Raw genomic sequence first — 14,836 nt, 5'->3', positions numbered from 1 at the left:
CAACGGTTCTCAACCTGTGGGTCGGGACCCCATTTGGGGTCGAACGACCATTTCACGGGGGTCGCCAAACAATGCAGTCCGCCATTTTTCCCCCCTTTTCCTTAGCTGTGCTACTCCCTTTTATTCTATTGGCTTTTGAAAGCCAATAGAAGAGACTCTCTTGAATAGAGTCTAATTCTATTGGCTTTCAAAAGCCAATAGGAATTGTCCGGGCTGTCTCTGCCCTGCTGAGCCCGCCAAACGTCCCATTCTGCAAACGGTGCTGCGCCAGTTGAGTAGTCCTCGACTTACGACTGGTTGAGTAGTCCTCGACTTACGACCGGTTGCGGGGGGGTCGCAGCATTAAAAAGGTTGAGAACCACTGAATTAACCAGTGGAACTACCTGTCTCCAGAAGCGGTGAATGCGCCAACACTGGAAGTTTTTAAGAAGAAACTGGATAACCATTTGTCCAAAATGGAATAGGATTTCCTGCCTGAGCAGGGGGTTGGACTAGATGACCTCAAAGGTCCCTTCCAACTTTATCATTATTGTTATTGTTGTTGTTGTTGTTGTTGTTGTTATTAGAGGGGTTGACAAGATGGACTGGAGATTAAATGGTTCCCCATTAAAACGGAGAAGGTTTTTCCCCAATTCTTTGACCGAAGTGACAGCGATGTCCCTCCTAAAGAGACTCATCGGTGTGGCAGAAACGTTACCCCGTCACCAGTGTCAAGGGCTCAGATCTTCATTACCGTTCTCCGCGGAGATCCTGTTCTTCCCGATCACGGTGGCTTTTCCGAATGTGCTTTTCCGAAAAGGCGTCTGGAACTTTCTCGGTTCTGCCCTGAAGACCTTTCGCTTCTCATTCAAGGAGCTTTGTCGGTTCTGACTTTCCGGCTCAGCCACTTCCGTGATCCTGGGGCCTTTCGATCCGAACTGGAGAAGCTTCCTTGAGGGAGAAGTGAAATGCCTCTAAAGAAAAACAAAGGAAGTCCACTTGAGAAAAGCACCTTCGGGACTTAATTACTGTCACTTAATGACGGTCACTTAATCACCGCCAATTGCCATAACCAGTTTGGTAGAAAATTTACTTCATGGGCTGTGTTTTTTTTTTTTTTTTTGAAGGATACAGGCTATCTGGAGTGTTGGATGGGACCTTGGAGGTCTTCTAGTCCAACCCCCTGCTCAAGCAGGAGACCTTGAACCCGTTCCATGCGAATGGTTGTCTAGCCCAGTAGTTCTCAACCTTTTTAATGCCGCGACCCCCAACCGGTCGTAAGTCGAGGACTACTCAACCGGTCGTAAGTCGAGGACTACTCAACTGGTGCAGCACCGTTTGCAGAATGGGACTTTTGGCGGGCTCAGCAGGGCAGAGACAGCCTGGACAATTCCTATTGGCTTTTGAAAGCCAATAGAATTAGACTCTATTCAAGAGAGTCTGTTCTATTGGCCTTCAAAAGCCAATAGAATAAAAGGGAGTAGCACAGCTAAGGAAAAGGGGGAAAAAAATGGCGGACTGCGTTGTTTGACGACCCCCATGAAATGGTCGTTCGACCCCAAATGGGATCCCGACCCACAGGTTGAGAACCACTGCCTTAGACCATTCCAGACAAATCATCCAGCCTGTTCTTAAAAATCTCCAGTGATGGAGCGCCCACGATTTCTGGTGGCGAGCTGTTCCACTGGTTAATTGTCCTCACTGTTAGGAAGTTTCTCATTAGTTCTAGGTTGCTTCTCTGCTTGATCGGTTTCCATCCGTTGCTTCTTGTCCTGCCTTTGGGTCTTTTGGAGAATACGTTGACCCCTTCTTCTTTGTGACAGCCCCTGAGATATTGAAAGACTTCTATCATGTCACCCCTGGTCTTTCTCCTTGTTAGGCTAACAAAATAACACAGATGGAAGGGACCTTGGAGGTCATCTAGTCCAACCCCCTGCTCAGGCAGGAGACTCTATTCCATTTCAGACAAATGGCTGTCCAATTTCTCCTTAAAAACCTCCAGTGATGGAGCAACCCACAACTTCTGGTGGCAAGCTGTTCCATTGGTTAATTGTCCTCACTGTCAGGAAGTTTCTCCTTAGTTCCAGGTTGCTTCTCTCCTTGATGAGTTTCCATCCGTTGCTTCTTGTCTTTCCTTCAGGGGCTTTGAAACCAATTCCAATCAGTGTCAACATCTCAATTGCTTTAGTTACCTTGAGGAGATGGTGTCCTCTAGGGAAAGAAAAAGTGGAACAGAAGCCTATTATTATTAATAATACCACTTTACAACGTCTTGGTAAGGCCACACTGGGAATATGGCATCCAGTTTTGGTCACCACAATGCAAAAAAGATGTTGAGAGTCTAGAAAGAGTGCAGAGAAGAGCAACAAAGATGATCAGGGGAATGGAGGCTAAAACATATGAGGAACGGTTGCTGGAATTGGGGATGTCTAGTTTAACGAAGAGAAGGACGAGGGGGGACATGATAGCAGCGTTCCAATATCTCAGGGGCTGACCCAAAAAAGAGGGAGTCAAGCTATTCTCCAAAGCCCCTGAAGACAGAACAAAGAAGCAATGGATGGAAACTAACCAAGGAGAGAAGCAATCTAGAACTAAGGAGAAACTTCCTGATAGTTAGAACAACTAACCAGTGGAACAACCTGCCTCCAGAAGCGGTGAATGCTCCAACACTGGAAGTTTTTAAGAGGAGACTGGACAGCCATTTGTCTGAAATGGTGTAAGGTGTCCTGCCTGAGCAGGGGGTTGGACTAGATGACCTCCAAGGTCTCTTGCAACATCATTATTATTATTATGGATCATCGCACAGTTCCTAGTAAGGCCGCCTTTTGCAATTGACTAATAGCGAATTTGTCAAATTTGTCTATTATTATTATTAAATATTATATAATAATAATTATTATATAATTATTATGGATCATCGCACAGTCAGCCAGATGTTCAGACTGGATTTGGCATTTTGTCTACCTACTGAGTCCTTACCAAAGACCTAGGATAGGCAGAGGTGGATGTTTGATGGTATTACAGATATCGTCGCAGGATGGAAGCAGTTCCTAGTAAAGCCGCCTTTTGCAATTGACTAATAGTGAATTGGTCAATGCCAATGGTGTTCAAGTGGTGCTCCAGTTGTTTTGGGATTGCACCCAAGCCACCTATCACTATTGGTGCCACTGTCTTTCTATTTCTATTTGTATGTCTTTGTATTTTGTTATCTTCTCCAGTTTTTTCTCATCTATTCTGCTGTCTCCAGGCACTGGCACGTCCATTATCCAGACTTTTTTGTCTTTCTTATCGACAATTGTTAAGTCCGGAGTTATGTTTCAGGTGTTTGTCTGTTTGAATTGTGAAGTCCCAGAGCAGTTTAATTTTATCATTTTCTATCACTTTCTCTATTTTATGATCCCACCAGTTCTTCCTTACAGGCAAATGATATTTCTTGCAGATCTTCCAATGCACCATTGTTGCTACTTTGTCGTGCCGCTGCTTGTAGTCAGTCTGTGCGATCTTCTTGCAGCAGCTTACCAAGTGGTCCACTGTTTCTTCAGCTTCTTTGCATGGGCAGCAGTTACTGTCTGTTGCTGTCTTCTCAATTTTGACTTTATATACATTAGTCCTTAAGGCTGGATCTTTTGCAGCCAGAATTAGTCCCTTAGTCTCTTTCTTCAATTTTCCTGCTCTTAGCCATTGCCAGGTCTTGTTAATATCTGCTTTCCCAGCTATTTTTTTAATGTATTGGCCATGTAGTGCTTTGTCTTCCCATGTCTCTATTCTGTTCTTCATTTGGTCTTTCTTGTAGGCCAGTTTGGTCTCTCCAGTAGTTAGTAAGCCTTCCTGATATACTAATTTCAGTGCATCTTCATCATTGTTCTTCAGATATTCTTCCAAAGTCATTTTTTCTTCTTCAACCATCTGATGTACTTGTAGCATTCCACGCCCACCTATTTGCCTTGGTAGATAAAGTCTATCAATGTCACTGCGTGGATGAAGGGCATGATTCATTGTCATTATTTTTCTGGTCTTCCTATCCATTGCTTTTAGTTCTGCTTTAGTCCAGTCCACTGTTCCAGCTGTTGTTGTTGTTGTTGTTGTTGTTATTATTATTATTATTATTATTATTATTATTATTATTATTATTACGGATCATTGCACAGTCAGCCAGATGTTCAGACTGGGTTTGGCATTTTGTCTACCTATTGAATCCTTCCCAAGCACCTGGGATAGGCAGAGGTGGAAGTTTGTTGGTATTACAGATATTGTTCCATGATGGAAGCCGTTCCTAGTAAGGCCGCCTTTTGCAATTGACTAATGGCGAATTTGTCAATGCCGATGATAGTGTCCAAGTGGTGCTCCAGAGGTTTTGGGATTGCACCCAAGGCACCTATTAACTATTGGTGCCACCCTTGCTTGCCTTTGCCAGAGTCTTTCTATTTCTATTGTAGGTCTTTGTATTTTGGTATCATCTCCAGTTCTTTCTCGTCTATTCTGCTGTCTCCAGGCACTGCCACATTGTTGTTGTTATTATTATTATCATCATCGTCATCCTTATAACTCTTGGCACCTCTTGAGAGAAGTGGACAAGGTCATTTGTTGGTTTGACTGTCTGCAAAGTAACCCATGGGGATTTCTAGCTGGCTGTGGTGGACATCCGTAGAAGACTCAACTTTCAGATGTGGGTCTTCCACTCCCAGAATTCCCCGTAAAGTTAGTGCTGACTAGGGAATTCTGGGAGCTGAAGTTTGCCCATCAGATGGTTGCGCAACAACTAATCCGGTTACGTCACTAGCAAGTGATCTCTGTTTGCAGAGAAGAAGAGGCGGTGGACTGTGGGGTCCTTGGTGCTCTCTTGCAGACGTTTCATGACCCAACTAGGGAACATCATCAATGCTAGAAGGGAGAGGAGGAGGAGGAGGAGAAGGAGGAGGAGGAGAAGGAGGTGGAGGACTCCACAGTCCTCCTCCTCTTCCTCCTCTTCCTCCTCTTCCTCCTCCTCCTCCTCCTCCTCCTCCCATCGACACACACCAACGCAATCTCTTGGCAACAAATACTCAACGATTTCACTGCGTGATGGAGATCCGCTGAGATTGGGAAGCCCCTTGATCTCCTGAGCTTTGTTGGATCCCAGCCGAGAGGAAAGGAGTCCCAAGAAAGTCAGGGGGAAACACCTGAGAACATCTGGATGGTGGAACCCAGGGCAGAGATCACCTGGCGTTGATGATGTCTCTCCTCCGGAGGCGTCGCAGCCGAGAGCCTGGGCAAGCTGGAAAGCCGACAATCGCGGGGAAAATAAATCACCAAATCCACAAGAAGAGCCACAAGGATCACTTAAATTAAAACACCGCCTCTGCGGCGTGAAGAGGTGGCAGTCCCCCCCCCAAAAATGCTAAAAATGGAGCACCCACGATCTGCAGGGCTTGGGTGGCTCTCACCGTCAGGCCATCAGATGTTAAGGAGATGAAATTCATCTCCGTTGTTTCTGGTCCTCTGGCTTGTGGTCCCTACGCAACGGTTGCTGATTCACGTCCCTGTGGGCTGTCCTGCAGGTAGCGCAACGTGACGGTTGTGTCTCAAGTCGAAGAGAATAAATGTCGGATCCTCCTCCGAGGATCCCGACTCTCTCTCTCTCGCCTCGCTTCCCCAACAGGTGGCGGAGGTGGACATTCCATGCGACTGGGACTTGGGACCCATCTTGCTGATCCGCCTGCAGAAGGAGCCCTATTCCTGTTTCCCCCAGAGCAGCTGGTACTGCAACAAGGTCCAAGTGACCAGTCCTCAAGGAGAGCTCTTCCGCTTCCCCTGCTACCAGTGGATCGAGGGTTACTGCACCGTCTCCTTCAGAGAAGGAACAGGTGAGTAGCTACGCTAGGTCGGAGGAGGAGACCTCGGCCAGATCCTACAGGGCGAGATTAGTGGGTCTTCGGCACTCCTACACTGCAAAGGCAGGTAGTCCTCCTGGACTGAGGACCATCGTGGAGCCCGAAGTATCTGTTGCTAAGCAAGATGGTCCTTACGTGAGTGTTGTCCCATTTTAGGACCTTTCTGGCGACAGGGTGACTCAACTGGGGAAGATCATCAGTGCTAGAAGGGCCTGGGGCTGGGTCTCCGGTGATGCACGAGTGGGAATGGTGACCCTCAGCACTGGTGATGTTCCCTAGCTGGGTCATGAAACGTCTGCAAGAAGACCACCCAGCTCAGAGAGCACCAAGGATTCCTCCTCCTCCTCCTCCTCCTCCTCTTCCTCCTCCTCCTCCTCCTCCTCCTCCTGTCTGCACAATCCCCCCTTCCTTCCATCACTGATGACGTTCCCTAGTTGCGTCATGAAACGTCTGCAAGAAGACCACCCAGCTCAGAGAGCACCAAGGACCCCACAGTCCTTCTCCTCCTTCTCTTCCTCCTCCTCCTTCTCCTCCTCCTCCTCCTCCCCCCCTCCTCCTCCCCCTCCCCCCTCCTCCCCCTTCTCCCCTCGTTCTCCTCCTCCCCTCCTCCTCCTCCTCCTCCTCCCTTTTAGCACTGATTATGTTACTTAGTTGGGTCATGAAACGTCTGCAAGAAGACCACCCAGCTCAGAGAGCACCAAGGACCCCACAGTCCTCTTCCTCCTCCTCCTCCTGCTGCTGCTGTCTCCACAATCCCCCCTCCCTTCTATCACTCATGATGTTCCCTAGTTGGGTCATGGAACATCTGCCAGATGTTCAATAAATCTGGCTAAAGAAAACCCGGTGGGAATCGCAGGAGCCGGGACGGGCGTCTGGGCAAAGGAGAGGAGCCCAGGTGGGTCTTTTCCCTGATATCCCTGCCTTTTTTTTTTCACCCTACAGCTCACAAGCCTTCGGACGACACTCACGCCCTTCAGCGGAGGCATCGCCAGGAGGAGCTGCAGCTGCAACAGCGCACATACGGGTGAGTCGGGAAGATGGTGGACCCTTGGGAGTCGTCGTTTTAAAACTCCAGCATCCCCCTTTGGGCCCATTGAGGCAAAGAGTTTCTCAGCCTGTGCCACTTGGAGGTGGTGGACTTCAACGCCCAGAATGCCCCAGCCAGCATTGCTGGCTGGGGCATTCTGGGAGTTGAAGTCCCCTCCCCCATCCCCCATGTTAAAGAGGTCCAGGTTGTGAAAACCCAACTAGATGATCTCCAAGGTCCCTTCCAAGTCTTCCTCTCTATCACTCTAACTCCTACGACTCCTCCTGGCTGCCATATAACCAATTGGAGAGGATGCTGGGAGTTGTAGTTTAGAGGGAGAGCTATGAAGATCTCGTTCTTGATCAAGAGGGATAGATAGTATTGCCTTTCTTAAATAATAACAATAACATTATTATTATTACTATTATTAGTAGTAGTAATAATAGTAACAATAATAATAATAATAACAACATTACTACTACTACTACTAATAATAATAATAATAATAATAAAGTTGGGAGGGACCTTGGAGGTCATCTAGTCCAACCCCCTATTCAGGCGGGAAACCCTATACCATTTCAGCCAAGTGTCTGGCGCCTTCCCAAGTTCTGGGACTACAGGACCCATCACCCTAAGCCAGTGTGTCAAGATGATGTAGTGGATCACTGTTTACTGCCCCAAAGCATTGCTGAAGTAACCAGAGAGCGCTTTATTCTCTCTCAATTGTTCTCGCAAAATTTATGTACCAAACTGTGTGTTATCAACTTTGTGTGGCCGCTGGGAGTTTACAACTCTAGTGGGACAATTTCTCTGCACACAGGTGGAAGGAATACCTGCCCAATACACCTTGCTGTGCCAACATCGACACAACGGCCACAATAGAACACAACATTATGTACTCCTTCCCTAAGGCAACGGCCTTTTTCGGACGTGGTACGACTGCGTAAGTGTTGGGGGCTGGAGGGGAGACCACTTAGAGATGCCAGGGGTGGTTGGAGAGAGGGAGAGAGCCCCCTGGAGAAGGCAAAAGCCCAGCACCTCAGGGGTTCTTCTCCATGTGGTCCCTAGGGATTGAACCCGAGAGAGAGAGAGAGAGAGAGAGAGAGAGAGAGAGAGAGAGAGAGAGAGAGAGAGAGAGAGAGAGAGAGAGAGAGAGAGAGAGAATCGATGGATAAATAGGGTGGATGGATGGATGGATGGATGGAGGGAGATAGATAGATAGATAGATAGATAGATAGATAGATAGATAGATAGATAGATAGATGATACATAAAGATAGAGACAGGCATAGATAGATAGATAGATAGATAGATAGATAGATAGATAGATAGATAGATAGATAGATAGATAGATAGATAGATAGATAGATAGATAGATAGATAGATGGACAGACAGACAGAGGGATGGATAGATGGATGGATAGATAGTCGATAGATATAGATACATAGATGATAGATAGATAGATAGATAGATAGATAGATAGATAGATAGATAGATAGATAATGGATAGATAGATAGATAGATAGATAGATGATACATAAAGATAGAGACAGGCATAGATAGATAGATAGATAGATAGATAGATAGATAGATAGATAGATAGATAGATAGACAGACAGACAGACAGACTGACAGACAGATAGATAATGATAGAGGTGGATAGACAGACAGATATAGCTAGATGGATAGATAGATACGATAGATTATAGGCAGACATGCAAAACCAAATGCTCCCTGAAAGTATATATTTATCCATCCACTCATCCCTCTCCTCATCCCTCCATCCACCACCCACCCACCCACCCATCCATCCATCCATCCATCCTACTTATCTATCCACCCAACCATCCATTTATCCACCCACCCACCCACCCATTTGTCCACCCACCCACCCACCCATTTGTCCACCCACCCATCCATCCATCCATCCATTCATCCATTCATCGTATTTATCTATCTATCTATCCACCCACCCACCCATCCCTCCCTCCCTCCATCCATTATCCATCCATCCATCTATCCATCCATCCATCCATCCATCGTATTTATCTATCCACCCATCCACCCATCCATCCATCCATCCATCCATCCATCGTATTTATCTATCTATCTATCCACCCACCCACTCATCCATCCCTCCATCCCTCCCTCCCTCCCTCCCTCCATCCATTATCCATCCATCCATCCATCCATCCATCCATCCATCCATCCATCCATCCATCCATCCATCCATCCATCCATCCATCCATCCTACTTATCTATCCACCCACCCACCCATCTATTCATTCACCCACCCACCCATCCATTCATTGTATTTATCTATCTATCCATCCATCCATCCCTCCACCCATCCACCCATCCACCCATCCATCCACCCATCCATCCATCCATCCATCCATCCACTTACCCCCTCATCCATCCATCCATTCATCCATCCATCCATCCCAACTCACACACTCCGTCTCTTCTTCTTCTCCTCCTTCTTCTCCCCGTCAGCCTCTTTGAGGCCAAAATGAAGGGCTTCCTCAACAAACCTTACTCTTGGGAGAAGCTGGAGGACATCCGCAAAATCTTCTGGTTCTACCACAATCGTGTCTCAGGTCAGTGAGACTTCTCTTCCTTTCACAACGATACACTCACACCTCCCACAACTCCATGCCCCAGAACCGGTAACACAGCTTTGGTCAAACCAGGTATAGCTTGTCTCTGGCAGAAGGTGTGAAGTCTGCACGTTTGAAAATATGCTGGCTGGGGCATTCTGGGAGTGGAAGTCCACCCCTCTTAAAGCAGGCTGGCTGGGGCATTGTGGGTGCTGAAGCCCACCCACCCATTGCCCAGTGTGAGAAACACCAGCTCCAATTCATTCTGTGGGAAAAGCTCCATTGGAGGAGAATCTGCCGATTGGGAACCTAGCCGTGTTGTACTACACCCTTCATCATCCTGGGCTCCCTCCCTTGGGGCTTTTTCTTTTTGCAGAGTATGTCTTTAAGCACTGGAAGGACGATGCTTTCTTTGGGTACCAGTTCCTGAATGGAATCAACCCCATCAAAATCCAGAAATGCACCACTATCCCAGAAAACTTCCCCGTGACCCAGGAAATGGTGGCAGGGACTTTGGGACGAACGACAACCCTGCAGGAAGAACTGGAGGTGATTCTTTTCCCACCTGGGTGGTCTTCTAAGGCTCAAGGACAGACACACTGCTCTTTGTGTGTGACTTTCATAATACCTTTTTTTTCTTGAGATATGTCGCTCGTAAACAAACAAAACACTTTCTTGTGCATCTTTTAAAACCTTTTTTAATAGAATAGAATAGAATAGAAATAAGAATAGAATAGAATAGAATAGAATAGAATAGAATAGAATAGAATAGAATAGAATATGGAATGGAATAAGAATAGAATAGAATAGAATAGAAAATATGAAATGGGAATAGAATAGAATAGAAAATATGAAATGGGAATAGAATAGAATAGAAAATATGAAATGGGAATAGAATAGAATAGAATAGAATAGAAATTAGAATAGAATAGAATAGAATAGAATAGAATAGAATAGAATAGAATAGAATAGAATAGAAGCTGGAAGGGACCTTAGAGGTCTTCTAGTCCAGCCCCCTGCTCAAGCAGGAGAACCTATACCATCTCAGACAAGTGAATGTAGCCTCTTCTTGAAAACCTCCAGTGATGGAGCACCCACAATTTCTGGTGGCCAGCTGTTCCACTGGTTAATTGACCTCACTGTCAGGAATCTTCTCCTTAATCCCAGGTTGCTTCTCTCCTTGATGAGTTTCCAGCCATTGTTTCTCGTCCTGCCTTCTGGTGCTCTGGAGAATAAATTGACTCCTTCTTCTTTGGGGCAGCCCCCCAAATACTGGAATACTGCTAATTTTTTATTCATTTTTTTATAGAAAGGAACCATCTACCTGGTGGACTACAAGGTCCTCGAGAACGTCCCCACTACTTTTTTAAACAACCAGAAGCAATATATCGCTGCTCCTATCTGTCTGCTCCACCAAAAACCCAGCGGAGAACTTCTCCCTCTGGCTATCCAGGTACGTCCATCATTTTTAAAGACCCCATCAGGTAAAGGCAGGTGCCTGCCTGAGGAATTCTGGGAGTTGAAGTCCACGAGTCATCAAAGGGCCCTAGTTCCCTCAGGCTGGCTGAGGAATTCTGGGAGTTGAAATCCACAAGTCATCAAAGGGCCAAGTTGGAAGACCCCTGCTTCTGGACTTCAACTCCCAGAATTCCTTAGCCAACATGAGGGAACTATGGCCCCTTCATGACTTGTGGACTTCAACTCCCAGAATTCCTCAGCCAGCGTGAGGGAACTATGGCCCCTTCATGACTTGTGGACTTCAACTCCCAGAATTCCTCAGCCAGCGTGAGGGAACTATGACCCTTTGATGACTTGTGGACTTCAACTCCCAGAATTCCTCTGTCGGGCATAGAGCAGCCGCTAAGGGAAACGGGCTCCCTCTGAATTAGGCCGGTTCTCCATCCGGGAGCAGAGGTCTTCTCCAAGCTGAACGTCCCACTTGATCCCTCAGCCGGTCTCAACCTCTTCCTCCTGTCTCCCCCTCAGCTCAGCCAGCATCCTGGTCCTCAGAGTCCCATCTTCCTGCCCACCGACGAGGAGTGGCTGTGGACCTTAGCCAAGACCTGGGTGCGAAACGCCGAGTTCCACACCCACGAGGTCATCGCCCACCTGCTGCGCGGCCACCTGATGTCCGAGATCTTCGCGGTGGCCACCCTGAGGACCCTCCCCATGTGCCACCCCTTGTACAAGGTGGGAGTCCCGAGGCGGGCTGGGTGGGGGCGGCGCTCGGGCAAAGAGCAGGTCCTCCCAATGGTGGTTAGCTCAAATAACCATGGTTCCCTCCTCCTTCCCTGCTCCAGCTTCTGATCCCCCACTTGCGTTATTCCATCCACATCAACGTGTTGGCGAGGACCTACCTCATCAGCCCAGGTGGCACCTTTGATAAGGTAAGACTGGGGAACATCTGGGCTCAGCATGATGGGCTTGGTGGGCTGCCCCAAAGAAGAGGGGGTGGGGGTCTACCTATTCTCCAAAGCCCCCGAAGGCAGGACAGGAAACGACGGATGGAAACCAATCAAGGAGAGAAGCAACCTGGAACTGAGGAGAAATCTCCTGTCAATTGGCACCGTTAATCAGCGGAACCACCTGCCACCAGAAGTTACGGGTGCTCCAACACTGGAGGTCTTTAAGAAGAGACTGGACAGCTATTTGTCTGGAATGGACTAGGGCCACCTGCTTAAGCAGGGGGCTGGACTAGAAGACCTCAAAAGGTCCCTCCCAACTCTGCTACTCTGCTTTCTTTTCACAGGCCATTGGCACCGGGCGCCAGGGACTAGCGGTGATTCTCCAAAGAAGCCTGGCGGAACTGACCTACACCCAGCTTTGCCTTCCGGATGACATTGAAGCCCGGGGGGTGGGCTGCCTCCTCCAGTACTACTACAGGGACGATGGCTTGAAGATCTGGGAGGCCATCCAGAGGTGAAGGACCTTGGCCAAACCTTCTCCACCTCCAGGTCATCCTCAACTGGGGAAGGGCCGTGGTGAAGGGGCTACAAACCAGCCAGGATCCTCCACCATCGTAGTTTAGCCTGATTAATGGGGGGTTGCGAGGGTGGTGGATTCGAGTCTCGCGCAAGAGGTTTGGAGCCAGGGGTTTTGGCCCCATTGCTGCGTCTGGAGGCTCTCAAGGTTGAAATGAGGGGTCCTTGGCAGTCTCTGAGCTGGGTGGTTTCCTTGCAGACGTTTCATGACCCAACTAGGGGATGTCATCAGTGCTAGAAGGGAGGGGGTTTGTGGAGAGGAGGAGGAGGAGGAGGAGGATTGTGGGATCCTTGGTGCTGTCTGAGCTGGGTGGTTTCCTTGCAGACGTTTCATGACCCAACTAGGGAACGTTATCCGTGCTAGAAGGGATGCTCTCTTTTTACATATGAAACAACGGCAAGAACTGAGCTCAGAGAGCACAATAGAGACCCTACAGTCCCTCTCCTCCTCCTCCTCCTCCTCCTCCTCCTCCTCCTCCTCCTCCTCCTCCTCCTCCTCCTCCTCCCCTTCTGCTTCTACTCTACTCCACAAACCCCCACCCCCTTCTAGTACTGATAATGTTATTTAGTTGGGTCATAAAACGTCTGCAAGGAAACCCCCCAGCTCAGAGAGCACCAAGGATCCGTCAGTCACTCTCCTCCTCCTCCTCCTCCTCCTCCTCCTCCTCCTCCTCCTCCTCCCTTCTAGCACTGATGATGTAACCAAGTTGGGTCGTGAAATGTCTGCAAGGAAACCACCCAGCTCAGAGAGCACCAAGGACCCCCACAGTCCTCCTCCTCCTGCTCCTCTCCACAACCCCCCTCCCCTAATTGTCCCATGAAAGAAGCCCAGGGACCCCTCCCCCTAACCTTCCCTACTGCTTGGGTGGGGAAAAGGAGCCGGCAGCTCAGCCCCCTTAGCTGGGACAGACCTTCCTCTTCCTCCCTCCCTCCCTCCCTCCCTGCAGCTTCGTCTCGGGCATTGTGGGACTCTACTACAAGAGCGACTCCGAGGTGCAGGGAGACGGCGAGCTGCAGTCCTGGGTGGCCGAGATCTTCGCCAAAGGCTTCCTGAGCAGAGAGACCTCAGGTACATCCCGCTCTTGGAAAGTTTGGTTTTATCCTTTCCTGGTGGCCTCCTTTCCACCCTGTACAATACAGGCAGTCGTGGGCTTTCCTCCGTTCCTTTAGCGACTGTTCCGAGTTGCAGCAGCGCCAGAAAACGGATCCAGTGATTTTTGTACCATTTTGGGACCTTTCCCCCTCCACGGTCATTAAGTGAAACACCGCAGTCATTAATTAGTTGTTAAGCGAAGCAGGCTTCCCTCTCGACTTTGCTTGTCCAAAGGGGATCAGGTGACACCCACCCCTCCCACCCCTGGGACGCTGCCACCTTCCTAAGTGCGAGCCAGTCGCCAAGCGCCTGGATTTGGATCACGTGACCATGGGACTCCCTCCGCATCGCCGCTTGGTCTCCCTTCCTTTTTTCCCCGGGGGGGGGGGAATCTCAGCTGGGCCCAACTCTCCCCCTTTCCCTCCAGGCGTCCCTTCCGCCCTGCACTCCGTCCCAGAGCTCATCAAGTACTTGACCATGACCATCTTCACCTGCTCAGCTCACCACGCAGCCGTCAACGGAGGGCAGGTGGGTGGGGCTCCTCGGGGTCTTCCCAGGAGGGGGGGAAGGGGGCTGGTCACCAGCAGGACCAGGTGACCCTGGGTTTTCCATCCGTCAATTCTCCCTTCCTTCCTTCCTTCCTTCCTTCCTTCCTTCCTTCCTTCCTTCCTTCCTTCCTCCCTCCCTCCCTTCTTATTCCTTTCTCCCTCCCTTCTTATTCCAATCTCCTTCCTTCCTTCCTCCCTCCCTCCCACCCTTCCTTCTTCCCTCCCTCCCTCCCTCCATCCCATTTCCTTGCCCTCCCTCCCTTTTTATTCCCATTTCCTTCCTTCCTTCCTCTCTCCTTTTCTTCCTTCCTTCCTTCCTCTCTCCCTCCCTCCCATTTCTTTCCTCCTTCCCTCTCTCCCTCCCTTCTTTTATTGAAAAGTTTTATACAATATACATCCCTACCCCCCCTCCCCCATTTCCCAGAGCTGAATACAGAATTACAAATAAACAATCAAACTCTAAAAAAAACATTACCCAACTATACAAGTAACCAAGTCCATAACGCACTTTAACTCCCTTATAACATAAAGATAAACAAATTAAAAATAAACATAATAATATAAAGAAATCAATATTGTTAAACCATACTAAAACTAATAATAATTAAAAAAGAAACTATTAATAATACTCTAAAGTTTACTCATAGGCTAAATGAAACTTTTTAATCCCGTATTTATTCTGAATATAATCTATCCATCTTCTCCAAACTGAAATATATCTTTCTTGTGAGTGATCCT

At 48.4% G+C, this 14,836-nt stretch overlaps 1 protein-coding gene across 5 annotated transcripts in view; it reads left to right on the top strand.

Moving 5' to 3' along the window:
• Nucleotides 1-14,836, top strand: part of LOC120305739 (hydroperoxide isomerase ALOXE3-like) — a 61,276-nt gene that overhangs the window by 8,233 nt on the left and 38,207 nt on the right. For all 5 annotated transcript variants that reach the window (XM_039337996.1, XM_039337993.1, XM_039337994.1 and 2 more), the window contains 11 exons: nucleotides 5,618-5,822; nucleotides 6,792-6,873; nucleotides 7,697-7,819; nucleotides 9,373-9,476; nucleotides 9,853-10,025; nucleotides 10,786-10,929; nucleotides 11,463-11,666; nucleotides 11,777-11,863; nucleotides 12,226-12,395; nucleotides 13,405-13,526; nucleotides 13,978-14,078. In XM_039337996.1, the coding sequence (XP_039193930.1) occupies nucleotides 5,618-5,822; nucleotides 6,792-6,873; nucleotides 7,697-7,819; nucleotides 9,373-9,476; nucleotides 9,853-10,025; nucleotides 10,786-10,929; nucleotides 11,463-11,666; nucleotides 11,777-11,863; nucleotides 12,226-12,395; nucleotides 13,405-13,526; nucleotides 13,978-14,078 (1,515 nt within the window). The remainder of the gene's footprint in view (nucleotides 1-5,617; nucleotides 5,823-6,791; nucleotides 6,874-7,696; nucleotides 7,820-9,372; nucleotides 9,477-9,852; nucleotides 10,026-10,785; nucleotides 10,930-11,462; nucleotides 11,667-11,776; nucleotides 11,864-12,225; nucleotides 12,396-13,404; nucleotides 13,527-13,977; nucleotides 14,079-14,836) is intronic.

This window comes from Crotalus tigris, unplaced genomic scaffold, assembly GCF_016545835.1.
Source record: "Crotalus tigris isolate CLP2741 ecotype Arizona unplaced genomic scaffold, ASM1654583v1 scf7180000017690.20705106771:4171800, whole genome shotgun sequence".
NCBI classification, from domain to species: domain Eukaryota; kingdom Metazoa; phylum Chordata; class Lepidosauria; order Squamata; family Viperidae; genus Crotalus; species Crotalus tigris.
Note: the sequence above shows the minus strand (reverse complement) of the source record. Positions and strands in the feature narration are given on the sequence as shown.